The sequence below is a fragment of the Lepidochelys olivacea genome, assembly GCF_965140295.1.
Source record: "Lepidochelys olivacea isolate rLepOli2 genome assembly, chromosome: 4".
Classification (NCBI taxonomy): Eukaryota; Metazoa; Chordata; order Testudines; family Cheloniidae; genus Lepidochelys; species Lepidochelys olivacea.
This window is the reverse complement of record NC_140414.1, coordinates 126395464-126422881: the sequence shown is the minus strand read 5'-3', so window position 1 is coordinate 126422881 and position 27418 is coordinate 126395464. Positions and strand designations below refer to the sequence as shown.

Below are 27418 nucleotides of genomic sequence, written 5' to 3'. Positions count from 1 at the left end.
CAATAGTATCTTTATAAAGATGTACTAGTTGGAAAGGGGAAACAACTGGAGAGAATGTGAGGTGGGGATTTCAGGTAAAATTTTCTAAAGCACCTAAGTTCCATTTTCAAAAGTCACTTTTGCAAATGGGATGTGGGCTTCTAAATCACTTAGGCACTTTTGAAAATTTGACCTTTGATACGTATTTGGTAATGACCTAAACTGGAAACATTTTTTGAAACAAACATGCTAACAAGTAAAAGAAATACAAATTTTATTTTACCAATGGATTTATTGGCAAGACTGTTGGGCTTTTTATATTTCAAATAAATATTGTTGATTTTTCTATCAAGAAATAATATCCCCCTTATTAGTTGCAGCTAGCTTTTCTATAGCAAATCAATGGAAGGAAAAACAACCATCCAACATCTTTCTAGTTCACTATAATTTAGAAGTTTTGGTGATGGAAAAATTCATTAAACAAACAAAAGGGAAACCAAATTTCAAGACACTTTGATTGAATTCATGGGGGGGAAATAACTTTCCAGGAGCCTAACACACAGAGTTATGCCAGCTTCTCTGAAGCAGTTATGTTTGGTCAATGCAGAAATCTACAACCCACCTATTGGAGAGCAGAGCTGGATAAGTAACTGATTTTTCAGTTTGCTGGCAGTTCTGAAAAATTGACAGAAACAAAATGGGTTTGGTGCAAACAAACTGAAATACTGACAAATTTTGGTGAATCAAAAAAGTCAACATTTCTTTTTGAGTTGAACAAAAATGTTTTGCTTAATGTTGGTCACTTTTCAAAATTAAAGCAAAGGAAAAGGCTATATTCACAAATCAGGAGGAAGAGGTGATAAGTCCCTTTTAACCTTTAGCCCAACAGCTATAGCTCTTACCCAAGATGTATTAGACCTATCTGTGTTCACTTCTCCCCTCTGCTTGATGAAGAGCAGGAATTTGAACTTGCATTCTCCTACATGGTAGGGAAGGGTCCTATGATTAGGGGGCTGGGGCATATTACTTATGAGGAGAGGCTGGGGGAACTGGGATTATTTAGTCTGCAGAAGAGAAGAGTGAGGGGGGATTTGATAGTAGCCTTCAACTACCTGAAGAGGGGTTCCAAAGAGGATGGAACTAGGCTGTTCTCAGTGGTGGAAAATGACAGAACAAGGAGCAAAGGTCTCAAGTGGCAGTGTGGGAGGTCTAGGTTGGATATTAGGAAAAAATATTTCACTAGGAGGGTGATGAAGCACTGGAATGGGTTACCTAAGGAAGTAGTGGAATCTCCATCCTTAGAGGTTTTTAAGGCCCGGCTTGACAAAGCCCTGGCTGGGATGATTTAGTTGGGATTGGTCCTGCTTTGAGCAGGAGGTTGGACTAGATTACCTCCTGAGGTCTCTTCCAACCCTAATCTTCTATGATTCTATCCACTGGGCTATGGGATATCCTGGGCCAGAGGTCTCGTGAACTGTTATAAAGGAGGAGCTCCCTCATCCTCCTGCTGTCATTTTGTGAATGACTCCTAAGCCTGAGGGGAAACATTGAGACCAAAACTATTTGGTGAACTTCTGTCAAATTTGCAAAAGGTTTTGGGTTGACCAGAACTTCATTTTTTGGCAAATAAACTATTTATCTGATACTTTTTGTCCAGCCCTAATAGAGAGATTAACTTTTCCCTGTATGATACTGCCACAGTTGCAACAACAGAGATTCTTGGAGTCCCTTTCCTTTAAACAAAATGGTGTGGATGGTGCAGCCTTCTCTTTGAGGGGCCCTCTGGTTTGGCAGTTACTTCCCCCTTTGCCCAAAATAGCTTAAATCTGTTGACCTTTAAGTCATGTTACAAGGTCCATTTTTCTGTATTAGCCATTGAGTAGGGAAGGGAAGGTTAATGTTTAGAGAGACTTTGGTTGGGGGTTGTGAGTTACCCGTTGCTCTTAGCTGGATTATTTTTCTAAATAATAGTCAAAGGGTCCTGGAGTAATAGGCACTTTATTGAGAGAGAGAGAGAGAGAGAGAGAGATTCTTTTGTATGCTCCAGCTTCTGTGTGTGTCTCCAGTAATGCAGAGCCAGCCAAAACCAAATTTAGTACATCTTTGTGTCACTGGAGCAGTGCTGAGCAGCCAGAGTGTAATGCTGAATCTGACCATTTGAATTTTTTGTTATAAAATCTAAATCGTTTTTGCTTTAGCATGATGTGGTCTTAATATATTCAATACAGTTAGTTGCAATGAGCTATTAACATGTCTTAGTCACAAATATGAAAGATTAGTCAGCAGGGTTCATCTACTTGTGGGAGAGGTTCTGACCTCCTCCACCTAATATGGAAACTTCGCTGCCTGAGATCTCTAACTCAAAGCAGGTGCTGGGTTTCAAGAAGCCACACTAATATAATTACAGGTTTCAGAGTAACAGCCGTGTTAGTCTGTATTCGCAAAAAGAAAAGGAGTACTTGTGGCACCTTAGAGACTAACCAATTTATTTGAGCATGAGCTTTCGTGAGCTACAGCTCACTTCATCGGATGCATGTGATGCACTTCATCCGATGAAGTAAGCTGTAGCTCACGAAAGCTCATGCTCAAATAAATTGGTTAGTCTCTAAGGTGCCACAAGTACTCCTTTTCTTTTTACTAACATAATTGAGTTGGTAAATAGTGTAAACTTGGTCGTTTTCCTTTACTGTGTTTTTATTACAGAAATGTGAAAGTGGTACATTAAAACAGTAAGAACTCTGCATTTTCTTAGCAGCTTTCATGTGAATATCTCAGAGGTGCACGTACATTAACTAACAGAGCCTAGTAGGAAAGGGCTATAGAGAGGGACCACAATATGTGTCACTGGAATGCAGTAGCAGCTGTTTAAACTCTACAAAACATCCGAGGGGGAAAAATTGAAGAACAAACCATGCCCACCTAAAATAAGAGGGGGATTTAGAGCCCAGTTCTGCAATGTGCTGAGTGCCCTCAACTGCCTGAAGCGTTCTGTGTGGCTCGAAAGCTTGTCTCTCTCACCAACAGAAGCTGGTCCAATAAAAGATATTACCTCACCTACCTTGTCTCTTTAATCTCCTGGGACATACATAGCTACAACTACATTGCATATGATGAATCCAGTGGGAGTTAAGGATACTTAGCACCTTGCAAGTTCAAACACTGGGGGAGACAGAATCTTTTATCCGTTAGAAATTGGAGTGATCAGTGAGTTAACACTACTATTCTACAAAATGTGCAATGGATGTCTGAGGGCTTGCTCCTGGGAGGTGTTGAGCACCCTTAGCTTCTATTGATTTCAGGGCGAGGTAAGGGCACTTAGCACATCACAGGATTTGAGGCCCCTGTTGATCAAAAATAAGGGTCAGTACCTGGGTTGTATGAGCTATCCAAAAGATAAATTCTGCTCACTGTTACGCAAGTGTCCATGAGTAACTCTACCTAAAAATGGAGTTACTCTGGAATGATAGTGGTGTAACAGGGAGAAGAATTTGGCTCAGAAGGTAGAATGTTTTGCCTTCCTATTATTTTTCCCCTGTGGTGGTAGTATTTTTTTCATTGTTTACATTATAAATGAAGCACCCCTTAACAGTGTATTGAATCTTTCATACAAGCCATGTTCCAAGAGGCTTCTCAGGCTTGCTCTATACTACACTGTTAGGTTGACATGAGCTGCTTTGCGTGCAAGTGTCTTCACTGAAATTTGGCTCCCACTGCTGTAAGTGCCTCTATGACAACTGAAAAACACCACCTTCCCCAAGGGATGATAGAGTGGTGGTTGATGTAATGAGGTCGACACCATGTCAGTGCGGCCACTGCATTCCATTGACTATTCCTGCCTTTCAGGAGCTGTCCCACGCTAAGAAAACAATCGCTACAAATGTTCCAGGGGAGGACGAGAGCTGCCAACCTCAAGAGCCAAGTGTGCGCACCCACAAGCGATTGAATAACTGCTGCGGCTGTTTGCCCCCCTAAGGTAAGTCGACATAATTTTGTAGTGTAGACCTGGCTTCAGACGTGCTGAGCATAAATAAAGAGGACCAGCTTCCCAGCGCTTGGTGTCTACATCGTTTGCTGAGGTATCAGCCGCTGAAGCAGAGAGAGGGGTGCTCCCGGCATCCCTTCCACTCGCTCCCCCTGGAGTTTACAAGCTAGGTATTTTTATTTACTAGGCGGGATGCCGGATTAAAGCATGGGGGCTCTTAAACGGTGCTGACCATCGCTGCGGCTGCTTCTCTTAGAGGGTGTGGCCTTGGCAGAGAAGCCCAGTTCCCAGCGCGGCTCGGGTGTGCATCACAGAAGTTGGCATCGCAACGGGGCACAAGCCCACCAGCTGCCCCACCCGCTCCTTCTTGGGGCTCGCTGGCGCAAAGCATTGCGGGGGATGTAGTCCCTCGCCGCGCCTTAGGCGGCTGCTCTCTGGCGGAGCAGCCTACACTTCCCAGGGCCCCCCCCCGCCCCTCTCCCTCTGCGCCAGAGCTGTCAGAGAGCCGCGGTGGTCACCTGGCCGGGGGGCAGGAGCGGGAGCCGCACGGCGGGGCAGGGCTGCGCCGCGCCGGGCTTGCGCTCTGCCTTGCGCCGCGCGCGGGGCGTTTGCAGGGCAGCTGCGGGGCCGGGACGCCGCCGCTCTCGGGCAGTCGGGGATGCGCCACCAGGGAGCGGGGCGTTGAATGAGGCTGCGCTGCCTGGGGAGGCGGCGGCGGCGGCGGCGGCGGCTCAGGGGCGCTTCTGATGTGCACCGGGGGCAGGTGGCTCGGCCCGCCCCTGGCGCTGCGCGCACCATCCGCCCGGGCCGGAGCGGGGACTTGCGGCTCCCGGGGCGGCTGAGAGCAGCTCGCGCGGCCAGACCATGAGCACCGGCACAGGTAGGCGCGCGCCGGGGGGGCTGGCGTGCTCGGGGGCTCGCGGGGCAGGGTGGCTCTTGCTGCCAGCGTTTGGCAGAGTTGTCCCATGTTTATGCGAGAGGTAGACGAGCCCCCGGGGTTCTGGGAGTAGCGTGCAGGAGAGGGGGGCATCATGCGGCTAATTTCCTCCCCCCCCCCCGCAGCCTGGAGGTTTGAACGCCAGGAGGCTGGGTGGGGGGAAGGGGTGCAGGGCATTAATTGCGGCTGCTTCCAGTCGTTTCATTAAGCTACTGAAAAAAGCTTCTGCATCATTTATGTTTTTTAGGCGGAGATTTCCCTCCCTTTCGGCAGGTTCAGTCACGTTACAATGCAGCTTTTCTTCGCGGGGGGGGGGGGGGGAGAGCTGGTGCTGAAAAATATTCCCAACCGATTCCCCCCTCCAAACATCAAATGCGGGCATCCTCTTGCAAGCAGCCGGGTGAGGGTGGGAGCTTCTGCTGCGTCCAGTGCTGGATGCAAGGCGGGTTGCAGAGCCCAGCCGGCGCTGCGCTTCCTAGCGTGCTGGCAGCCTTGGTGTTCATCCACCCGCCGCCAGCCCTCGTGTGGGGGGCTCGTGAGGACTGAATCCCAGTGGTCTAGGTGCGAATCGAACTTTTTAAGGTGTGGTTTTGCTTTTTTTTGCGGTCACGATTAAAAGCAGGGTCTGTAAACTTTTGGCCAGCGGATACCGCAGTGTTGCTGGGAGAGGAGAGCAGCGCAGCCCCCTGGATAGATGGGCAGTGCGCTCAAACACACACACGCCCCTTGTCACAGGCCAGTAATAAGGAGCCAGCCGTACGTGTGTAAAGCCTGCTTGTTGTGAAGAAGAAAAAATCCGTGTCAAAAGAGCGTCCCCGTTCCTCCTACGTGCAGCTGCTTTCTGCAGCAGAAATATGGGTCAGATCTATTGCTGCAAACTCGCTGCCTACCTTCCCACCCTGCAAGTTGCTGCTGGAAAGTGAACACATATTTGCAAAGGGAAATGTATGGGTTTAAATTCTCAGCCTTTGCAGACCTGGCCCAGACTATATGGTAGTGCACAAGATGAAAATTGGAATGTCTTCTTGGGATCCACAGAATTATATAGAAGTCTGGGTAGCATTCTGTCTCATTCCATGCAATGAAGAAATAAATTGCAATGCATTATATTCACACATGACACCTGTTTAAAATAATATATGCAGCTTCATATAGTCAGATATTTGTGTGGAAGAATTTAATTTGGGAGTCCACTTGAAATGTTATTTTAAAAAGATTAAGCATTCACCTGCTTTGCATGGCACTGAAGTACGGGTTAGTCTGGAGCAGAGTTGATTGCAAAATGTTACACAGCTTTACCAGAAAATGTAGGTTTGCAGGGGGGAAAAAACCTTTAAGAGTTGATTGGGGGTATTTCACTCCTGAGGATAGCAATGACTGCTAAATATACATTTTTTCCCCCACAATAATTATATGTTGAATAGTTACAATTAGATGGTGACTCTGTATGTCAACAGCTGAGTCTAAAGAGGAAGGATGGTGTAGTGGTTAGAGCACATGTCTAGGCATTGGGTGACCTGAGTTCAAACCGCTTTGGGGAAGTCACTTAGCTACTCTGTACCTCAGTTCCTCATACGTAAATTGTGGATGATTCTTTCCTATAGGGGTAATGTGAAGATAAATACGTTAAAGAGTGTGAGGTACTACAGGAATGGGGTCAGGTAGGTACCTAAAATTCACAGAGAATACTACGGAATTCAAGGGATGTCTTTCCAGTTATATTAGTTGGTTTTGGATCAAGGGCACAATTTCATCTTTATAATTTTAATATAAATTGAATATAATGATAAACAAGTTTTATATATATACCTACGTGTGTGTGTGTGTATACACACACACACACATAACACTGCAGAAATGTCAGTGGACAGCAGCCTGGTGCAGATTAAATCTCAAAAATGTGTATCCCAGCCATATTGAAACAAACAAATTTCCTTAGTTATATTTAAAAAATCCCCAAACAAAAACAACCCTCCCAAAACTGACAGAATTTTAAAAAACATTTTTCCCCCTGCATTTCTCTGTCTGGACATGAAAACAAACAAGCAAGCTTATAATCAGTTTCTACTAATAATTACATTTCAAGCCCAAACTTTTCTCCACTGAAGTCAATTGTTTTTTTTTTACACAGGTATTAATAATAATCATAATCTATTTTTATAGAAGGGGAAAATGCTGCTTAAAGCATCTGCCCCCTAGCCACTACCCTGCTTCACAAAGGGGACAGAGATAAGAGTGGAAACAACTTCCGTTGCTTTGTTTGCTCCCCTTGCTCATTTCTACAGGATTAAGGTGCTCAGCAAAGGGGAGTATATATGCCTTTATGTTGTTGGACAATTTGTATGCACCCCTCAACACATCCTTTTGGGTGGATACTACCGAATTTCGTTTCTTCCCTATGTCAAGATGTATTAGCATTGTGTCAAGGCATTTAACTATTGTTCTTTGAAATGCTGGAATAGTTTTGTCACAACCTGTCAGTTGATGTTCATGCTGTGAAATGTAGACAGAATATTTGTTTTGGATAAAGCACACTTATTTGTTGTTACATGTTTTAGAAAAGGGCATGAGATGAAAATTTGTATTGAACAAATGAAGGTTTTTATCATGATTTTTAGAATCGTTTCCATCTTCTGAAGAGCAAATGTTTCTTTCACTGGTATTAGAAACCACATTGGTGCATCCATTTGGGAGACTATCATAATTTCATATTTCAAGTCCTTTTATGTGTAGAGAAGGAATAAAAATCTAAAATGCAACCAAGTTTGCTCCAAGGAAACATGAAACTGCTGAATTAATTGAGAGGATATGATTCCTGATGTGTAATAAAAAGTATCATTTTAAAAACACTTTATGGATTTTTTTGTATGGATTTTTTCACTATTTAGAAGCTGTTAATTTTAGACTCAAGCACAGTGGTGGCCATTAAACAGTCAATATTTGGTAACATGTGTCGCATGAGACGTGTTAAGTATCTGAAACACCATTGTGTGATGCCTGTTGGCAGATGCTGAGGTTTCAGTGGTGACCCTCCTGCCTCCCAGGACCTAGTTACTTTTGTTGACAAGATGAAGATGTGGTCAATCTTTATGTATTTTCAGTAGATGAACTAGAGGTGGTTATGTAGTGAAAATCCTGATTTATGGTTTCAGTTGGGGGGGAAGGGAGGGTACAGTTTCATTGGATCTCATTACACACCAAAAGAAAAATTCACCCCTGTGCAGAGCACCAGCTTAAGGCATATGCATCATTTAACTCTTCAGAATAGGAGGAGGTAAGTAGTTCATTGCACGAAGTCCTAGCCCATTGCACCAGGGTGAATTTTATCCTATTTGCAAGAATTTGGATATTCATGGCTGTAATCAAGAATTCCAAACTTTAGCATGCATTATTTTGTCGTCCTCTTGTTGTATTTTTAAAAGTTTTGGCTATGCAGTTTGAAAGGCTAAATACCATGTGATGTCGATGACAACACAAATAACAGGTAGCAAACAGGTAAAGTGAACAGCTCAGAAAACCCACAGACTGAAAATCATTTGGTGCATACTTCTGAATAATGAAAATAATTAGCAGAAGTTGGGATCCATTTACAAACTATTAGCTAATGCCCAATGGGGCTAAATTAGCGATGAATATTATTTGTAATGATTGATTAATTCATGCACTTCTAATATGGACACAGATTATTTGGGTGTTTTTCTTTGACCATTGTCTGAAAGGTTTGAGAGATTAGAGCTTTCTAAACTCCTGCAAGTATTGCACTTATGCTAAGATGGTCTGGAAGTCATAAAAATGACTTTTAGGGTTTCATCTTTATTTTTTCAGTTTACTTACACTGTTAATTTTGCTCAGTTTACAAGCAAATCTACAAGTTGAGTAGATTTTTTTCCCCCCCTCCTACTATGGTTCCCAGCACTGCAAACTCAGCCTGGGATCTGAAAATGAAATTGAGGGTTTTTTTCTGCACCCTACATCCTGCTTAGTAATAAAGTTTCTTGCATGGGAGCTTAGCTGATATCTTTGATGTTGTGTGAAGTCAGATTCTTCACAGCTTATACCACCATGGCTTTGGTTTTGCAATACTAGCAGCTGTAAAAAACTCATTGGTAAAGTAATTAACTATAACTCAGCTGCAAAGGGTCAAATTGTGTAGACTATTTACAGAGCTGTATGAGGCACATTGTTAGCTTTCTTGGATTCTGGTCTCATTCTACCCTAAGGAGATTACTGCACCCCTGGGGCTGCAATAAGCCCTGTAGACTTGCTGCAGAGGGATAGCAAGTACCAGTCTAGAGTCCCTTGCATGACACTGTTTCCCATTCAGTCTCCTTGGTTGTGATTCAGCATTACCTTCCCATCTCAGGATGCTGGAGATGCACTGCTTCCTTTGCTCCATATGTGGAAGTTATGAGCTTAGCCATGGCCACAGCTTATGGGGAAGGGGCAGAGTTGGTCAGTCACAAAGTTGTTTCACAGTGGCCCCTAGGGCAGTTACCCCTCTCCACTTGGAGTACGGGGTAGAGCTGTATAGTCAGTGAGCCCATACATGATGTGTGACTTCCACTCTACACCGAGGGGCAGGTGTAGATAACCTTCCTGAATGTAGACATTAATCTCTTGGCGACTTCCACCTTTATGTTCTACCCATGATTATTTTCAGACTGGGAGATCCACAAGCTCCTAGGCCAAGATTGTTAAAAATGGGTGTCTAAAATTAGGCTCCTAAATAACTAGCCTGATTTTCAAAGGTGCTGAGCACCCACTATCTCCCACTGAAGTGACTGGGGGCTGCTCATTGTGCAGCACCATTGGAAATCAGGCTAATTATTTAGGTGCCCTTGTATCAATTTGGGTGCCTAACTTTATGCACCCATTTCCTTAAAATCTTCGTCCTAATATCTATAGCTTTTGTGGTATAATAACACAGTAAAATTAATCTGGAAGACCACTGGGATTTTTTAATGGGTCACATGTCTGTAACAACCATCACCACTCTCCCAAGGCCTTTTGTTAGGTTTTATCTGCAGATGGCATTCAAAATATACCACTTGATCTTTCCTAAAGTGCGCCCCCCCCAAAAGAAGTATTGTGACGAGTGGCCCAGTGCTCCTGTTCAAGTGAATGTCTTTGAAATACAGTTTCACTACCTTGGGACCCAGTCCTGATTGTTTTGAAGTCAGTAGAAGTTTTGCCATTGACTTCAACAGGAGCAGAATTGGGCCCTTGTTCTCTTGGCAGAAGTTATATGTTGAATAGTTTTATTTAAGACAGCTGGAGTTTCCTTTTGAAGTAGAATGATTTCCATGTGAGATTTGCTCCATAAACAGGATTATAATAGACAGCATTCCATACCAAACATGAGACATTTAGTAACAGGCATTAACATTTTAGTTGCAGTTTGTCATGCTTATTTTCTACTCAATAATTTTGCTTTTGTTTTAGTGGGCCAGGGTTCCATGTATAGTCCCGGGGAAATATACAGGTAAAATACCAGTTAGCATTATATCCACTAGTAAAACTCAATATGGTTTGGTGTGCTTCCCAGTGTGAATGAAAATTATGTCTACAAAACTATTCTGAAAAGCAATTACGTTGCTGTTCAGTGCCACATTTTATTTTCTTACTGATGGTCTTCAAGTTAAATGACCTAAGACATGATCCTGGGAAGTGCTGAGCTTCTCCAGCTCCCACTGACTTCAAAGGCAGTAGGATCAAACCATGACTCCTTTTTAAAATGAAATAATTGGCTAGTTATGTGCTTCATGGAGGAAAAAAAATAGTAGAAGTGATTTGTTCCAAGTTCATATTAATTAGCTGTAAATTTCAGTGAGTAGGAGCAGGCGCAGGATTAGGCTCATGCTGCTAATCCAAAGGTATTTTAGATTACACAAACTTTTTGCCTGAATATTTACTTGATCCCAGATTTATCTGACCTATTTTAAAGTGAAAAATAAAATTCTCAAAGTCTATAAATACATACTATGTAGATTAGTGCAAGTGTCACTTACTGGTCAGTGAGTGTTACAGCCCCCCACTGGGCCAATCCATGGGGGATATGGGGCTGTCATCTCCTATGTGACAGGCAGGGATACTTACCCCCATCCCTAGCAGGGGCCGTGGTAAACTCATGTCCGCTGTGGTTTGGACATAGATGGGGCCTGAAACACACTCCCACCTGTAGATTACACAAGTTGTTAATTTTGGAAACATAGTGTTCAAATGTTAAAGACTGCTTCAGGGCCAGTCATTTTGGTCTTGTATGAGTCTTTAGTACATATTGAAACAAAACATCATAACAGCACTAAAGGTGGTTTAAACGTTCTAATAAATGTTTCCAAAATTGATATTTGCATTAAAATATGCATCTTCTTGATAACACATTGCAGTCTGCCAGGTAAATATAAGTACAGTAGAACCTCAGAGTCATGAACACCTTGGGAATGGAGGTTGTTCGTAACTCTGAACAAAACATTATGGTTGTTCTTTCAAAAGTTTAAACTGACCATTGACTTAATACAGCTTTGAAACTTTATTATGCAGAAGAAAAATGCTGCCCATAACCATCTTAACTAAAATGGAACAAGCACAGAAACAGTTTCCTTATCAAATCTTTTTTTTAATTTTCCCTTTATTTTTAGTAGTTTATGTTTAACACAGTGTTTGTTTGTTTTTGTCTCTGCTGCTGCCTGATTGCATACTTCCTGTTCCAAATGAGGTGTGTGACTGACTGGGCAATTTATAACTCTGGTGTTTGTCACTCTGAAGTTCTACTGTAATCCACAAAACTAAAGAGTCTCATCTTTCTGATTCCATGTTTACAGCCAATTTTTGGATGTGTATATCAAACCCTTCACAAATTTCAGTTCTGAGACTCAGCCCCATCTTCGTTGTGGAAAAACAGTGCCAGTCACTTGGTTGAATAATGTTACCCCTTTTGACCTGAGCAGTTAACCAAAGTTTCGGACTGTGCAGGTTGTTAGGAGGAGAAATTGATGACAGAGTCAAGCATCTTTGATGCAGTCTTGTTTGTTTACAAGGAATGTACAAAGTCCCGTTTCCCTGAACAAAGGAGCAATCCAGCAGAAGGAGCTCAGAGCTCTAGGCCCCTTCCCTCAAAAGCTCCCTCTGTAAGGATTTCTCACATTGCTGGTTCAGCCTGTGTTTGGCTTTCTGCTCCTTCTCTATCTCTGTTTTTGTGCATTTCTTTTGCTTCTTTCTGACTCTCACACACGTGTACATCTCTGCTAAAAGCCATACCCAGCCAAGTCCTTCTCCCTCATCATTCAAATTCCTGAGCAGCCTCACCTGTGCTTTATTTTGCATGGTGACATGTGCCTATATTTGGGGGTGTAGGCTGTTATTGTTTCACAAAGGACCTTAAGTGTTTCTTACTGGTATCTTAAATGAAGGGCAGTGATTATATTTCCCCCCCCACACCATTTTCAATGAGGTTTAGTCCAACCTATAACAATAGTATGTACTGCTTCACTTTTGCTAAAACATTTCCTTTTCCTTCCCAGAAATATCAATAAATCTGCAAATATAAACAAAAATCTGTTGACACAGTATTATGCTATTGTGAGCCCAATACTGCACTGAATCTGAGCGTTACCCACCCCACAGAAGCTACATTTTCAAGGTCGAAAGTATTAAGGACGTTAATAGTCACTGACCAAAAAAGAGGTCATTGCACCTATTGTATTCCTTGATGGTGCAGAAGATATCCAACAACCCTATTACTCAGCATTTGTTGCAGGGTTAAGGTTTAGCATTCATTCACTGAATCTTCTGGCTTTTTTTAGAGTAATGCCTCACTATTTTCCAGTAGTGTGACAGCATTGATTTGTCAAATGTTAGACACAACTGTCGGGTTGAAATACCAAATAGCTTGCTTCATATAACAAATCTGCGACTGCTAATCTTGCATATTTTAATAATGTCCAAGTCTTATGGCTGTTTGTGAACTCTAAAAGTTACACTTATGGAAAAGAGGCATCAAGATAAGCCATAAAATTCTTTCATGCCCTCCACCTACTCCGTCTCCATAGTGTTGTCTCCAGGACTCCTCCTCTGTAAATCAGTGTCAGGAGTCTGCACCCAGCCTCTGATTTTGTTGTCCTAATTTCATTCTCCCCTCTACAAATTAGTCCAGAAAAGAGACTCATTCCTAAAGGCCTGTAAAACCTAGTCATGTCCTTAAGGAATTATTAACAAAATACCCAATAAACTCAAATACCCCCCCATTAACAAAAATTGTGCAGTTAATAAGATGGCTGTTAACATCATCTGCGTGTGGTCCATTTAGTCTGTAAACTTTTAGGGACATGGATATTGCCTCTCTCTTCATCTGTGAATCTGGTGCGTTATAAACAATAATACTGTTATGTTTATCCCCGAACAAAACCCCCCCTAAGATAGAACTTTCTGTATGGAAATCCCTGCTATACTTTGCAAAATTTGCTATATTTTGCTACTCTTCTCCCACTAAAACTCTAAAAAGTAAAGTCTGGCCCATAATATGACCAAAAAAAAAAAAAAATGGTGCACACAAACGAGCAGTAAATGTGAAGAGTTTACTGCTGTAAAATCAATGGAGGAATCCTGGCAAATCTAGATATTCCACCCAAGGAGTTTAGTTTCCTTTCTGGATCCTATCTATGATGCTATTTCATTCCAAATAGAAGTCAAGATTGTATCTAATGTTGCCAGTTAGGTAAGGGGGGGTTACAGATTTGAAATATAAACAGAAGCCCCAGGAAAATGCTTATATTTTTATATGGTATAAAAAGTTACATGTACAAGTGTGCGCTATCTGCAACAATGCAGCCCCGCCAAGGAATCTCTGTTTAACATATATTAAAGCTCTCCCCATCAGACCTCAGCCAGCAGCTGTTACTGTCAATTGGGGAGTTGTTTAAAGTGGTATGTGACCTAATGGTCCAAAAAGACAACAAGGGACTCGGTCATTCTAGAAGCACTGACTGGGGCATGTTCTCCAAAATGCAAAAAGGCAATATTTACATATTTTAAACAAGGCTTTCTAGTACTAGATGGACGTGTTATTGCCCCACTCCCTGAGCACCACCCACATTTATAACTATGTGGGAAAGTAGGGGTCCAGGCCAATAAACTGGTTGAGTAGCCACAGAAGCATTCCTCATTCCCAATATCATGGTGACTAAGGATTAGCAGTAAAAGAGAGGTGAAGCCAGGGCTCTGCTGCCTGGTGCTGCATATCTTAAGGGCTTTATTGATCCAACTGAAATCAGTGGCCAGCTATCGAACCAGTTGCTGTGTATTTTACAACTCTGATATCTGCAATATCTAACATGGAAAATATTTCTGATAGATTCCAGGCCTGACTAAATAATGCTCCCACTTCTGCAGCCCTCAGTGTGCGTCAGCAATGTGAAAGCTTGGCAATGCTTTATTGGTGCGAAAATCATCCCAGACCTGGGGGCCTGCACATAGGTTCAGTGTACATATTATTTGTTAATTAATTTTGACTTGCTACATTGGTCAGTAGGTCAAGACACACTGGTCATCTTTGTTACAAACCCATAGAAATAACTAGATCCAATCTCTGAAAGATAAAATCTCCATTTTTTGGTCCCTCGTTGGCATCTCCCTCTTGAATAACCATGGGAGCACAGGTCAGCTTTACAGCTTGATATGAGGGTCCCCACTGATTCTGCAATGGAGGAAGTGAATGTCATGCTTAAGAACCCTCTACTGAATGAGGAGATTGCCAGAGTACCTCACTTGAGCTTTACTGCCACCGTTTCTCACACATTGTTATTCTATGTATTGTTGGTAGCTCGTATAAAGTTCTGGCTTATGAACCTCTCCCTAATGACTGACAGTTTCATGATTCCAGAGGAACATAGCTGTGGATGGAGGTTGTGGCTGTGGAGGGAGACCTAAGCTCTGTGAGGAAGGGGAGGTGGCTAGGCCCTGTCAAATGAAGGGCATGACGTTTCAGATTTGTACCAGGCTCTTTAGCCGCAGGGGAGCCAACACAAAGCAGAGTACCCGGGTAATGTATTCAGAGACCTGTGTTGCTGAGCAGACATTCTTCTGTATTGTGTGTCAGCTGAAGATTTTTCTGGTTATTAGGTTTTGCTCCCAGATAGGAGTTGCAACAATCGAGTGTGGAGGTCACAAATGTGTGGATTCCTGCATCTGATACAAATGGGGTGCTGTCATTTGGCCATTCGTAAATGAAGAGGGTGTTTTTTATAACTTTTGACATTTGGGCATCCCAATGCAGGGGAGAATCCAGGAGTCCTTTTCCCTAACTAGTGCTCATTCATCTCTCTCTCTCTCTCTCCCAGGTTTATTTTCCATATCACTGGGGTTCTCAAGCTTTTCATAGTGTGGCTCACATCTCCACCTATTTGCGTTAGTGGAGACCGTTTCCCCTCCCATTGGGTGATGAAATGGCATTCTTCTGGCAACTACAGCAGGTGCTTACACAGAAAAGGGATATTGGTAAAGTATTTAATTTAGGTATAGTTTCTTTTAATTGCGAATGAAAACGAGGAGGAGGAGACAGCAGTATAAGAGCAGCCAGCTATGCGTTGGTCTCAGATAGTTTGTGGTTTGGGAGCCGTTACTTATCATATCCACTCTCAGTCCATTTTCTCCCACTTAGCTTCCTTTGGTTCCCTCTCAGCCCCAATACCCCATCACAGTACCTCTGGTGCAGGGGAGATGAGCGGAAACACGGACATCAGCTTCCAATCTGGGCCAGTAGCCAACTGCATGCAGCTACAGCTGAGCTGGCCTTGATTCTGTGGGTTGGGTTGAGGTGAGAGCTCACTAGGACACTTCATGGGAGGAGGGGCAGAGGAGCAACCACATTATATGACAGGCCTGGGAGCTGTACTTGAGCTCACTCAGTCTGATGTCAATTTCATCAGCTCTGTTGCTTGATAGTTCCTTCCGCTGCCAGTCTACTGGGTTGTGTAAAACCCAGACAAAACACTATTTTCTGTTTTGTTTTTAAAGGGGGCGGGGGGAGGGGGAATATGGACAATCCCTGAAAACAGCTTTCAGGGAATCGCAGTGACTCTGTTCATTTATTATAGTGAGATTGTGGTGTTTGTTCACATTGATGCACAGTGGGATGTAGGCAAGTTGGTTAATTTTTTTTGTGGGGACAGGTAATAGAATAGGATGAAAACATTCATGGAAAATATTTTACTGGCTTGGCAAAAAAATGCTATAGGGATGTGTCCATAATAATTTACATGGTTAATTTATTTCCATCTACATTGGTACTATTGATCAATTTTGAAGACAGAAAGCTTGTTCTGATCTTACTTATACTAGTGTCAGTCAGGAGTAACCCAGCTGAATTCATGAGTTAGACTGGTGCAAAATTGCTGTGATGGACAATGGAATCTGGTGTCAGTGAAAATCAGGGCCAGTTTTGTTTTAATAAATATATTTCAAATAAACTGTAATTCTGCAGTCTTCATTAGAGACTTACTATCCCTCATACTAAACGATAGTTGAATTTCAGTGAGAACATAAGTGTAATTTTCAAAACAGATGTCTTGTAGCATTTCTTGTCTCTAAAACACAGTTTAATGCATCCGATGAAGTGAGCTGTAGCTCACGAAAGCTTATGCTCAAATACATTTGTTAGTTTCTAAGGTGCCACAAGTCCTCCTTTTTTTTTTTTCAGTTTAAACTCAGTTTATGTTAAGAAAGTCTTGAAAGTTATTTTCAGAACTGTAGTAGTGAACTCACTGATGAAGCACTTAGCAGCTAGTCTTAAATCCTATGATCCCCATAGGGAATGCCTGTTATAATACACTTTGGCAGAGCTTCAGAATTAAGCTTTGATAAGCTAAATTTATCTTGCGCATGTCCAGAGACCCTTGGGGAAACACAAGTGCGAATGATATGGAGGCCAACTTATCCAAGAAATTCAGCTACACACAAGAAGATTAATTTGACTAATACATGCTTATATTCCATCAACCTAAGGAAGCTCCTCAAAAATTTGATGAAGAGTGACAGCTGAGTTTGATTTAATAGCTATAATGATATAAGTTTACTTTTGAAATAAACATGTCCTGTTTAATGACATTGAAGCTGTTTGCCTTTGGGCCTGACTCATTCAAGGAGGTCTGACTAATATTACCAGTGTGATTCTAAAACAACTTACAGGAACCAATCCTGTAAACCTTTAATACTTGATGTAGTGCTTTCCATCATGAATAATCCCACTGATGTTCATGGGACTACTCGCTTCATGATAAACATGAAGTCCCAGCTACAGCAGCAAGCTCTGCTTGGGGCAGAGCCCCATTAAAGTCAGTGGAGCTCAGTATGGGGCAGAGGTCTACCCATATAGAACTCATTGCAGGATGGAGACCTAGCGTGATAGCAACTGTTTGCTGGATCAGGCCCCGAACGATTTTATCCCCAGCAAAGGAACCTAATTGCACCTAATTTCAAGCACCTAACTGCATTGTGGGTGATTATTTAAAATATATAAAAAATAAAATCTCTTTACCAATTTTTGATTGGTACTATACATAAATAAATAGTACTTAGTGTAAACCAGTTAAAGTCAATGCTGATAAATAAATAAATAATAACTGTGACAGGATCGGGCCAGATGGTTATAGGAGAGTAATAGAAAGCAGATATATTAGCCCCAGGCTAAGTAGGTCCCTTTTTCCTGGGTAAGGTAACAGGGAAGGTTCCAGAACAATCAGGAACCTTCTGGAGATAATTAAGACAGGCTGATTAGAACACCTGCAGCCAATCAAGAAGCTGCTAGAATCAATTAAGGCAGGCTAATCAGGGCACCTGGGTTTTAAAAAGGAGCTCACTTCAGTTTATGGTGTGCGTGTGAGGAGCTGGGAGCAAGAGGCACTAGGAGCTGAGAGTGAGAACGCAGACTGTTGGAGGACTGAGGTGTACAAGCATTATCAGACACCAGGAGGGAGGTCCTATGTTGAGGATAAAGAAGGTGTTGGGAGGAGGCCATGGAGAAGTAGCTCAGGGAGTTGTAGCTGTCGCACAGCTGTTCCAGGAGACACTCTAGACAGCTGCATTCCACAGGGCCCTGGACTGGAACCCGGAGTAGAGGGCAGGCCCGGGTTCCCCCCAAATCCTCCCAACTCCTGGTCAGACACAGGAGGAGTCAACCAGGACTGTGTCTTCAGAAAAACGGCCAAGCTGAGGGTTGCCGTGAAGCTCCAAGGCGAGCAAATCCACCAATAAGCGCAAGACCCACCAAGGTAGAGCGGGAACTTTGTCACATAACATAAAATAAATACTAAGATAAATGCAGATAAATCACAGATAAATACGACCCATTACACCTCAGTATTTTCACCTAGAAACTTGTAAAAATAGCAAATATTTTTGTGAAACTTTATGAAATAATTTTTGCAATTTCATTCCAAATCATTTTTTAGGCTACACATTTTATTTTTTTCTGTGAATTTTTTGCAAAATGGTAACTTCCGAAACTACTTTATGCATTGAAACATGTAGAAATGCAGGTGTTTCCATGCAAAAATTTAGCTTTAGCTAAAATTTCAAAAAGTTATATTTTTTTAAGAAGTTGAAAATAGGATCCTTTTAAAATGAAATGAGCCCATTATCATACAAAAGGTCCTGTTTTTAGTTTTAAAAACTGAACTTTTTGAAGTTTTTCACAAAATTTGACCAGTTTGGTTGAGCCAAACATGTATATCTCAGATTTCAAAGCTTGTTGTATTTTTAATGTAACCCACAAACTTATTTCGGATATTACTTTGGACAACATTCTCTTACAGAGATAAGCAAATATTACAATAATTTCCTGTAAATTTCACTGAAAATAACTCATTGCTCAGCAGCAATGCAGCAAATTATTCAATAGAGTGTATTCTAAATATTTACTGCTGTTTGTGTCATTTAATGTAAACTAAGCTAAAATATGCTGGAAAATTAAGTATTTTAAGTATTCATTTGAGATAGTTGGGTTGTACTTACTCAGCATCAGGAGACTGAAGATAAGGATTGGGGTATTTAAAATAAATGCTATGTATGAAAAGCAGAGAAACAGAAGGCTTCAGCTCCCATCTAGAGTAAATTCTATATGCTAAATTGGAGTAGACTATAATTAAAAGGACTGCTTTAGTGTTCTCAAGTAGTAGTTCTCAATGCATCTGATGAAGTGAGTTGTAGCTCCTGAAAGCTTATGCTCAAATAAATTTTGCTAGTCTCTAAGGTGCCACAAGTCCTCCTTTTCTTTTTTAAAGTAGTAGAGTAACATACTTAACTGTTTTGAGTATACCACATTTTCCACATCAGAATAAAAGAAATATCAGTTCAATTAACTAAGTCATTTCAGTAACTAAGTACTATAACAGTACATTGTATTAGTAGGTGAGGGAACCCAGGGCTTAATAATGGATTGAACAACCCATGTTCTGGGTCATTAGAGGCTAGATGCATGGAACAGGTGACCTAATATGCAACAGTTACTCTTCACATCTGTTTTTTTTTTCCTTCTGCGTCTAGGTTACTGCAGTGACTGGTGCTATATAAATACCTTGGTTAGATATTGTAGCTCCTCTAGATGTCTCAAAAAGGTTCATTGTTGTTTAAACAAAACGTGTGTCTGTCATTCTCAGCATGGACTCAAGGTGCTTTAATAGTATCTATAGGGACCTGACAGGAGTTTTTAAAATAATTATGATTTAATTTTATTTGTGCTCTACAAATGGGTATGAAGGCATGCACTCTGCCCCAGAGACCAGGACAATGTGCAATTGAAGAAGGGGAATGGGAGACCGTGCCAGTGAGTGGGCAAAATGTAGGACAGGTCTTGGTAGTTGCACAGGTATGACTACAGAAGAACCCCTATGAAAGTAACAGTTTCAAGTTGTCTAGTATGTTCCATGTCTCAACCACCATTTCCTCAAAAGTCTGGGAGAACAGCAAGGCCTTTCAACGTGCCCCGGTCAAGAAGCTCTGAATCTGTCTGACCAAGGGCACAAGAGTATTGCAGAGATGAGGGCTCCTTGCTGAGAATGCCTAGCCAGCAGTCCACTTCATATAAACACGTTGATGTGCCTCAACTGATCTCAACTGCAGGGAGACTTGGTTTCTCAGGACTCAAACCATTTAGAGCCATTCATGCTCTCAGAGGACAGGAGTAAGGTAGAAAGGCCTTTTTAGAAGAAGCCTGTTTCAGTGGCAGTGAAAGAAAGGGTGAGTGTGAAGGCTTCACAGAGGAGGGCCAAGAAGGTCATCCATGTATAGGGGGTACACATGGAAAACTATCTGGAGCAAGAGTGTGAGAAAGACACAACATTGTAAGCTAGCCTTGAGCCTCAGGAGGAGCAATGGAGCAACATGGGAAGTTGAGAGAGAGAGAGAGAGAGAGAGAGATCAGAGGGGAATATCAGAGGCAGGTTGTGTAAGGTCGCAGTCGCAGCTGTCAGCATCTTTATTTCCATTTATTTAGAGTAGAAAATACCTTGGAAACTAGCAGAACTAATTCCAGGAGACAGCCCCCTGTAATAAATAACCACTTAAAAGTCTCTGTAAGGTATTCAGTGGGCTGTTAGCTGAACACTGCTTCTGCACTAAAGACAATATACATAATAAAAGAGATCTGAGTTGCACATACCCAAAACACTGGATACCAGGGATAAAATCATGCCCCTATTGAAGTAAATGGGAGTTTCATCATTGATTTCAAAGGTGCCAGGATCTCATCCCCAATATTTTAGGGTATTGAGAATATGAACATCCAATAAACATTACCATTCAACCTTAGATACTGGTTACATTGCCCAGGACATCATCTTTCCAGCAGTACACTGCATAGAACATAGTAGGACAATATGATTTATTTAGTGGCTGGAGGAAAGCATCAAAACAGTTTAAAACAAGAGCTGAAACATTTTAAAAGCTACACATGACAGACTGTTCTGGCTCAGTGAACTGCAAGCAATGTTCTGCCCATCATTTCCTCATGATGGGGAGAGGCTGACTGTTTTTACCGATATTTGTTACATATCTAAACCTAGAAATATTCCAAATTATGCAACACAGAAATTAGAGTAAAAGGGCCACATTATCACTGGTTTAAAGAGGCACAACTCTATTTAAATCTGCTTATGCTAATAATGAATTTGCCCCTGTAATAGTAGCGCACATTTGGCTTTATTTTCTAGTCTACTTTCATGGGAGCCGGAGGGACTGAATTTCAAATACTGTAGTGGAGAAGCACCAGGACTCCCCTCAGAAGACTAAGTGGGGCTAGGAAGAAGACAGGATGGAATACAGTGCATAGGTCCATATAGCGCATTATGTAGGTCAATCACTGATTAGGGCACAACATTAGTCGCATATTTTATATCAGAAAAGTTAAAATATTTCAATCATTTTATTGTTGGTACTTGTATTTTTTACAGATTTGTACATTTTTCCTCAAGATTTGTCACTCTCCTGTGTAGTGTGAGGACATAAACCTTTGGAAACAGACAGCCTGCTCAACAAGAGAGAGTGAGAAAAGCTGTGGCTGCAGTGTAAAAATAAAGGGCTAGATCCTCTGCTGGGATAAATCAATCCATGGAAATCAATGCTCACCCCACCTAACAATCTGTTCTTTGACAAACTTTGTATCCCATGACCCATATGTGACAGAGCGCTGGCTGTAGCACCCTGGTCACTGAGATTACTGCCCCACAGAAAAGGCTGCAGGCTCAACTGGGAGCAACTGAACATTTCTGCTGGGGGATTATGAACACCTGGGTGGTAATTGCTGGGCTAAATGATACATTAGTAGTAATTAGGAGGATCAGAGGGGGAGAGTTCAGAGGGTGAGCTGGGCAGAAAAGTCTCCTCAGGTAGTATACACGTGTCATGTCTGTTTGCAGGAGAACCGAGGAATACCAGTACATGTGACGAAAGGGACACAGCCTGGGGGTGTTTATCACCGTGAGGTGACAGAAACAGGCAAGGCAGCGCAGCACACCGGGTAACCGAAGAAGCACTCTGTAATGCAACACTAATAAGATGACTGTGTCAGAATTGCCTATTTAAAATCTCAAAAAATCGTCTGTCAGACCATCCCCCAAAATCATGAAAAATCATGAGATTTTAAAAATGTAATAGGTTTGGGGTGTTTTTATTTACCCTCTGGTTTTTGAACTTTTAAGGGGCGGGGTGGGGGGTGTCACATTTTCAAGCTTTTCTGGGCAAACATGAGAGCTGGAAACATCACTTTCATGTAAAAAAATGAGTCTCCTGTGCTTTGGCTAACGAGAGATAGGTGAACTTTAAATAAAACACCAAATATTGCAAGACTCACCATATAATTGTGAGAACTGATAACACTACTGTATTTCAAAGAGTCACAAACTCCTGTTTGTGGAAGAGTCAGACAAGTTTCAAAATTCACCCAGGCTAACAGTGATAGTCAGTTTCCTTGTTGTTTAAATTGTGAGGCATCTACACAGTCTGTCAAGACTGGAAACTGGATATCCATACAGTAATGTACGTGCCTGAGAATCTGACTCATAGGACATGTGGATGAGTAGGATTGGCATTTACTCATGACAGAGTGTCAGCATGCAACTTTACTAAGATTAGGCTCTGAATGTTGTATATGCAGGATATGTATGTATGTTTACATAGGAGCCCTTCTTTCTGTGAAATTTTATGGAATATCAAGCTCATGCCAATTTACTCCTGGTACTTTATTTGTGGACTTACAGTAAAATCTCTATTGAAAAATAGAAATAGTCAAATTGAACTGTACTTCTCAACTCTTGACATGCTCCCTGCAGCAAAGAGATTGAAAATTCAAGGGAAAAATGTTTAAGTGGAAATAGGCACGTTTGGTATTTTGTCATGATTGGCAGCACAGCAGGGGCACAAAATAGCTCTTGATCCCTGACAATATTTGCAACAAAGAAACAAAAACTTAGTTTTATCTACTCAGGCCAACATTTTCCAACATGGTTTCCTAAAATTAGGTGCCTACATGGGGAATCTAGGAGTCTAAAATAAGTCTCTCTCTTCAGAAATGAAAACCATCCAGCAGCTCCTGAAATGACTGTCACTCTTGCCAACTGCAGAATCCATCTCTTCAGCTTAGCTTTTCCACAATTTCAGTTATGCCAGTATCCTCACCCCAGGCACGTACTACCACCCGTGCTGCTGATGCTACACTATATTTTTAGCGCAATAGCTTGATCAGAGCTAACATGGTTATGTCTCCTCAAACAGAGAATCGCACCCCCAGCTCCAAGTGTAGACAAAAGGATTTTTAGGTTCCGAGCCACATGATGGCTTTTAAAGTCCCAGCTAGATCGCTGGGTGTAGGGAGCAGAAGTGCACTTTGGCAGTGGCTGGACTTAATTCCATGTGTCATGAATTCATCAAACAGATTCAAGACTTTTCCACTTGCCTTTTTATAACAGATAATTAAAAAATCTAATCTCTTGTACAGCTGGCTTGAAAATAAGGCCAGTGCATTTCTGGGATTCTTTGTGTCTTTTGCAAACCAGAGTACACAGCAGCTTAGTTTTTGTTTAATATGTCATAATTACAAGTAAGCCAATTTTAACATCGTTTCTTTATTTAAAGTTTAAATGCGGAACTCTTATGAATTGGGAATAAAATGATATTTAGTTACCTAATAGATGTCTGTATATAACAATTCAGATAAAATATCATTAATATGACCTGTAGGAAAGTAATTGTCTGTAAAAAGATAATGCAGGAAAGAAGCTAATATATTGTTTCTTAAGATCCACTAGTTTCTTCCAGTTTCTGATAAGAAGGTTTATCTTTTGAAAATATTTATTTTTATTATATGCAAATATAATTAAAAGTCAGGATACCTTCCAAATAGTGGGGAATAGGATAAGCATAGAATCGTGACAATTTAAAAACAGATCTGGAAGAGCCTAGACTTTTTTTTGGTGTACAGTCACCTTTAAAAATAAATATATTTACAGTGGTGTATTAATTTTAAACTGATGGTTCTTAGTCTACTCTTTGTTATACAGATGTAACCTCACTGATTTAAGTGGGATTGCAGTTGTGTGAATGAAAGAAGACTTTGGCTCAATAGATCTAAAATCAATTAAAAGTTAATTTCTTTTTACATCTTTTTGCCTGTTTCTAAAAATTACTATACTTATTTTATGACCAGTTTTTTCCCCCTCTTCTCCTTGCCACTGCTGTTCTGACCTTCTGAAATATTAGGCTTCTGGTTCTATTCCTTCTGTAGGGCTCTAGCAGCGCAAAAGGGATGGCGAGCCACCTTAGCAGGGCAGCTGGGGATGCAGTTGATGTAGGGGACATTTGAAGGTAGTGCAGAAATATCGTAGTTGGGTCTATGCCACACTCTCTGCTCCCACTTCAGGCTGTAAGGGGCATTGTTGGATAGGCCAGAAGTCACGCGGGGTTGGGGAGCCAAACTACATTGCACTCCTCAGCAGGTGGAATGGTTCCTAGAGGACTGTTCTATCCAGAGCAACTTTGAGCAGCTAGGGTATTTGTTAGGAGAGCAGAAAGATGACTTGCAGCCACTTTCCTTCGCCGCCGCCAGAAACCACCACGAAGCAGAACTCAACTGGACTGATGGAATTGGCCAATAACTTTGTAAAACTTTGTTGCTGACATCATTATAGGCCTAATCCTGCTAGCTTTCCATGAGTAGTCAGACTAATCGTGTGAGTGAGGTGAGCAGGGTTTGACCCGCCCTTTGGTAAGAGCTCCATGTATGGAGCTGCACAGAAGAAGCGATTTGTATGTCACAAGAAGTAGTATTGGTCCTAGAAACCCAGGAACTGTGCTACATATTCTTGAGCACCATCTACTGGCATATTACCTATTAACTAAGTTTGTACATATGTAGACAACTCTTATTTATAGACCACTTCTTTGACACTATCTTGCCATAAGAATGACTACTACAAATACTTCTAGGTATAAGGAAAAGATGGATGACAATACAGAATGACTCTTACAGTGTATACCATTGTCCCTTTTTGCTCGAGTGACTATCCAATATTTGGAGACTTGTGAGTTGTTTCCATTAGGAGAAGAAATTGATGAGTTAGGAATTTCTTTGGTGCAACTTGTTTATTTACAAAAAATGTATACACAGTCCTGTTTCCCTTAACACAGTAGGAACAAACAACAAGAGGCAGTTTCCTTGTTCAGATATCCAAGCCTGTTTTCAGCCATCATTGCACAAATGAAGCTTTCTTTCAGGGTTTTAGTTTACTACCTGTGTGTCTCTGATTTTAGTCCTGGCTTTTCTGTCTGCTTTCTGTTGGCTTTTTTCTTCTCCCACACACAGCTGAAATCCAATCAATGCCACAGCCCCTGCATTTGTAATCAGTTGTCAGGGAAATCCCTCTTATTCTCCCGGAGTTAATTCTTGCACAGGCCTTCCATGTGGCCAGTGCTTTGTGTGGTGGCATCTGTTGTTCCATCTATCTTCAGAAAGCACCTTAATTGTTTCTCCCATTTAGCCAAAATAATGGGTTTCTAGCATGCTCACAAGCTTCAACAAAGTCAAAGATTGCCTATAGGTCAAGACATGCCTACTGACAACAACCATCAACCCCCAGCAGAACCATACAAAAACACGATGATGTGACTAATCTATGCTGTATTTATTCAGATGTTTAGATAGCTGAAATGCTTTGGAGGTTCAATTTAATATGACATTTATAAAGTAAATTGCTGTACTACACCACTAATTATCGCTAAACAGAAGGGGAGCTTTCCATTTGTTCAGATCAAACACATTCTGCTCTATTTCACTGTTCATTTTAATAACTAAAGAAAGTGTTTTGAAATGTAAATGGTCAGTCTTTTCATAAATGTTTTCTGTAATCTTATTCTCATTATAAAAGTAAACCCTTTAGGTTCCTAAAAGATGAATGAATCAGTCATCTGATTTTATATTTCAATTACAGGCCTGTCACAGGGCGTGGCTTCTCTACTGCCCTCTTTGCCTTCGCCAAACCCTTTTAAGTTCCCTCCAACATTTCCCCAACAATCCCTGTGTAACAGTCTATATATACAGCACCACCATGATTTTTGGCCTTCTCCCCAGGACCTAAGGGGAAAAGAGGTTTTCTTCCCCTGAGTCCTCCGTGTAACTGGGCTCAACTAGCTCTGGTCCCCCCTCCCTCTCCTCTTGCCACTTTCTTCCTGCTTCTTTATCAGCCTTGGGCAGATAAGGTAATTGGTTCCTTATTTCATCCAGCTGGCCAGCCTGATTGTCTAATTACCCTGTCAGCTTTCTCAAGGGGAGCTAATTAATATTTGAGAGATCAGAGTGCAGGCTCACTGTTCATCCCCTGCACTTAGTCACAAGGCCCTAAATGTTGTGTGAAGTAAATGTTGAACACTGTCATATCCATCTGTCATAGGTACTTACATAGCCCCATCACCATAGTATCTGAGCACCCAGTATCTGAGCATCCCATAGTCTTTATTTATCCTCACCACGCTCCTGTGAGCTGGGGAAGTGCTGCTGTTCCCATTTTACAGATGGGGAGCTGAGGCACAGAGAGACAATAGGTAGGATTCACAAGGGGGGACTTAGGTGCTGCAATGCTGTCACTTTTTAGGCGTTCTGCCACCTCATGGAATTCACGACCCTGAGTTAGGGGCGTGGGCTCCCTATACAATGCATGGGGAGAGTTAGGTGCCTAAGAATGGGATGCACAGAAGCCAGCAATTTGGGCGGGGAGTTGCCTATGCTAGCCAGTAGGAAAAGCCATGGGGAGGAGTGTGCCCGCCCCTCAGAGGGACTTAGTCACCTAACTCCAGACTGAGGCCATGTCTACACTACAGATTTATGTCAGCATACAGCCACTGCAGTTACTACATTGCTTGTGCATGTGCTCACCTGGCTCCTTGTGCTGGCCCTGCACCTTGTCAGGAGCACTTGTACTGATGCAGAGTGCAGTGCACCATTGGTAGCTATCCCACTGCGCAACTCGCCACTTCCCAGCGTAGGGTCTTTTGGAAAGTTTTTGCAGTGCCTGATGGGGCTGAAATGAGTTGCGCAACGGGGACTGGGAGCAGGGGTCAACTTCCCATAATGCATTGTTCTCCGTACCATAATTGCATCAGCATAATTTCCACACTTTTGTTTTTTTCCAAAATCCCGCAAACCTGCCTGTCCCTCCTCGCTGTCCGCCATCTCTGACGGAAGCATGGAGCTTGCACAACTCTGCACTATTGTCACGTGTGGTGCAAGCACAGGGTGTGATCCTGCAGTATTTATAGAGCTACAAGAGAAGCTGCAGGAAACATGATGATTCCTTGGAGGCTAGATTGCTCTGGGACATGGGAAAAAAAATCAAGGTTGTTGATGGTGTTCACAGAGCAGCTGGAGATAGTGGAATGCTAGTTTTGGGTCTGAGAAACAAGCACTGACTGGTGGGATCGCATCGTCATGCAGGTTTGGGACAATGAGCTGTGGCTGCAGAACTTTCGGATGAGCCAGGCGCCAC

The 27418-nt window shown here is 41.9% G+C and overlaps 1 protein-coding gene across 8 annotated transcripts in view; it reads left to right on the top strand.

The window, feature by feature from the left end:
* Positions 1-4497: 4497 nt before the first annotated feature.
* Positions 4498-27418, top strand: part of ABLIM2 (actin binding LIM protein family member 2) — a gene marked incomplete at its 5' end in the record, with an annotated part of 215546 nt that continues 192625 nt past the window's right edge. For 3 of the 8 annotated variants that reach the window (XM_084625589.1, XM_084625596.1, XM_084625595.1), the window contains one exon: positions 4501-4841. In XM_084625589.1, coding sequence (XP_084481715.1) covers positions 4826-4841 — 16 coding nt within the window. Of the gene's footprint in view, positions 4842-27418 lie in introns of all 8 variants that reach the window. The other 5 variants (XM_084625593.1, XM_084625590.1, XM_084625592.1 and 2 more) reach the window with 3 other exon arrangements.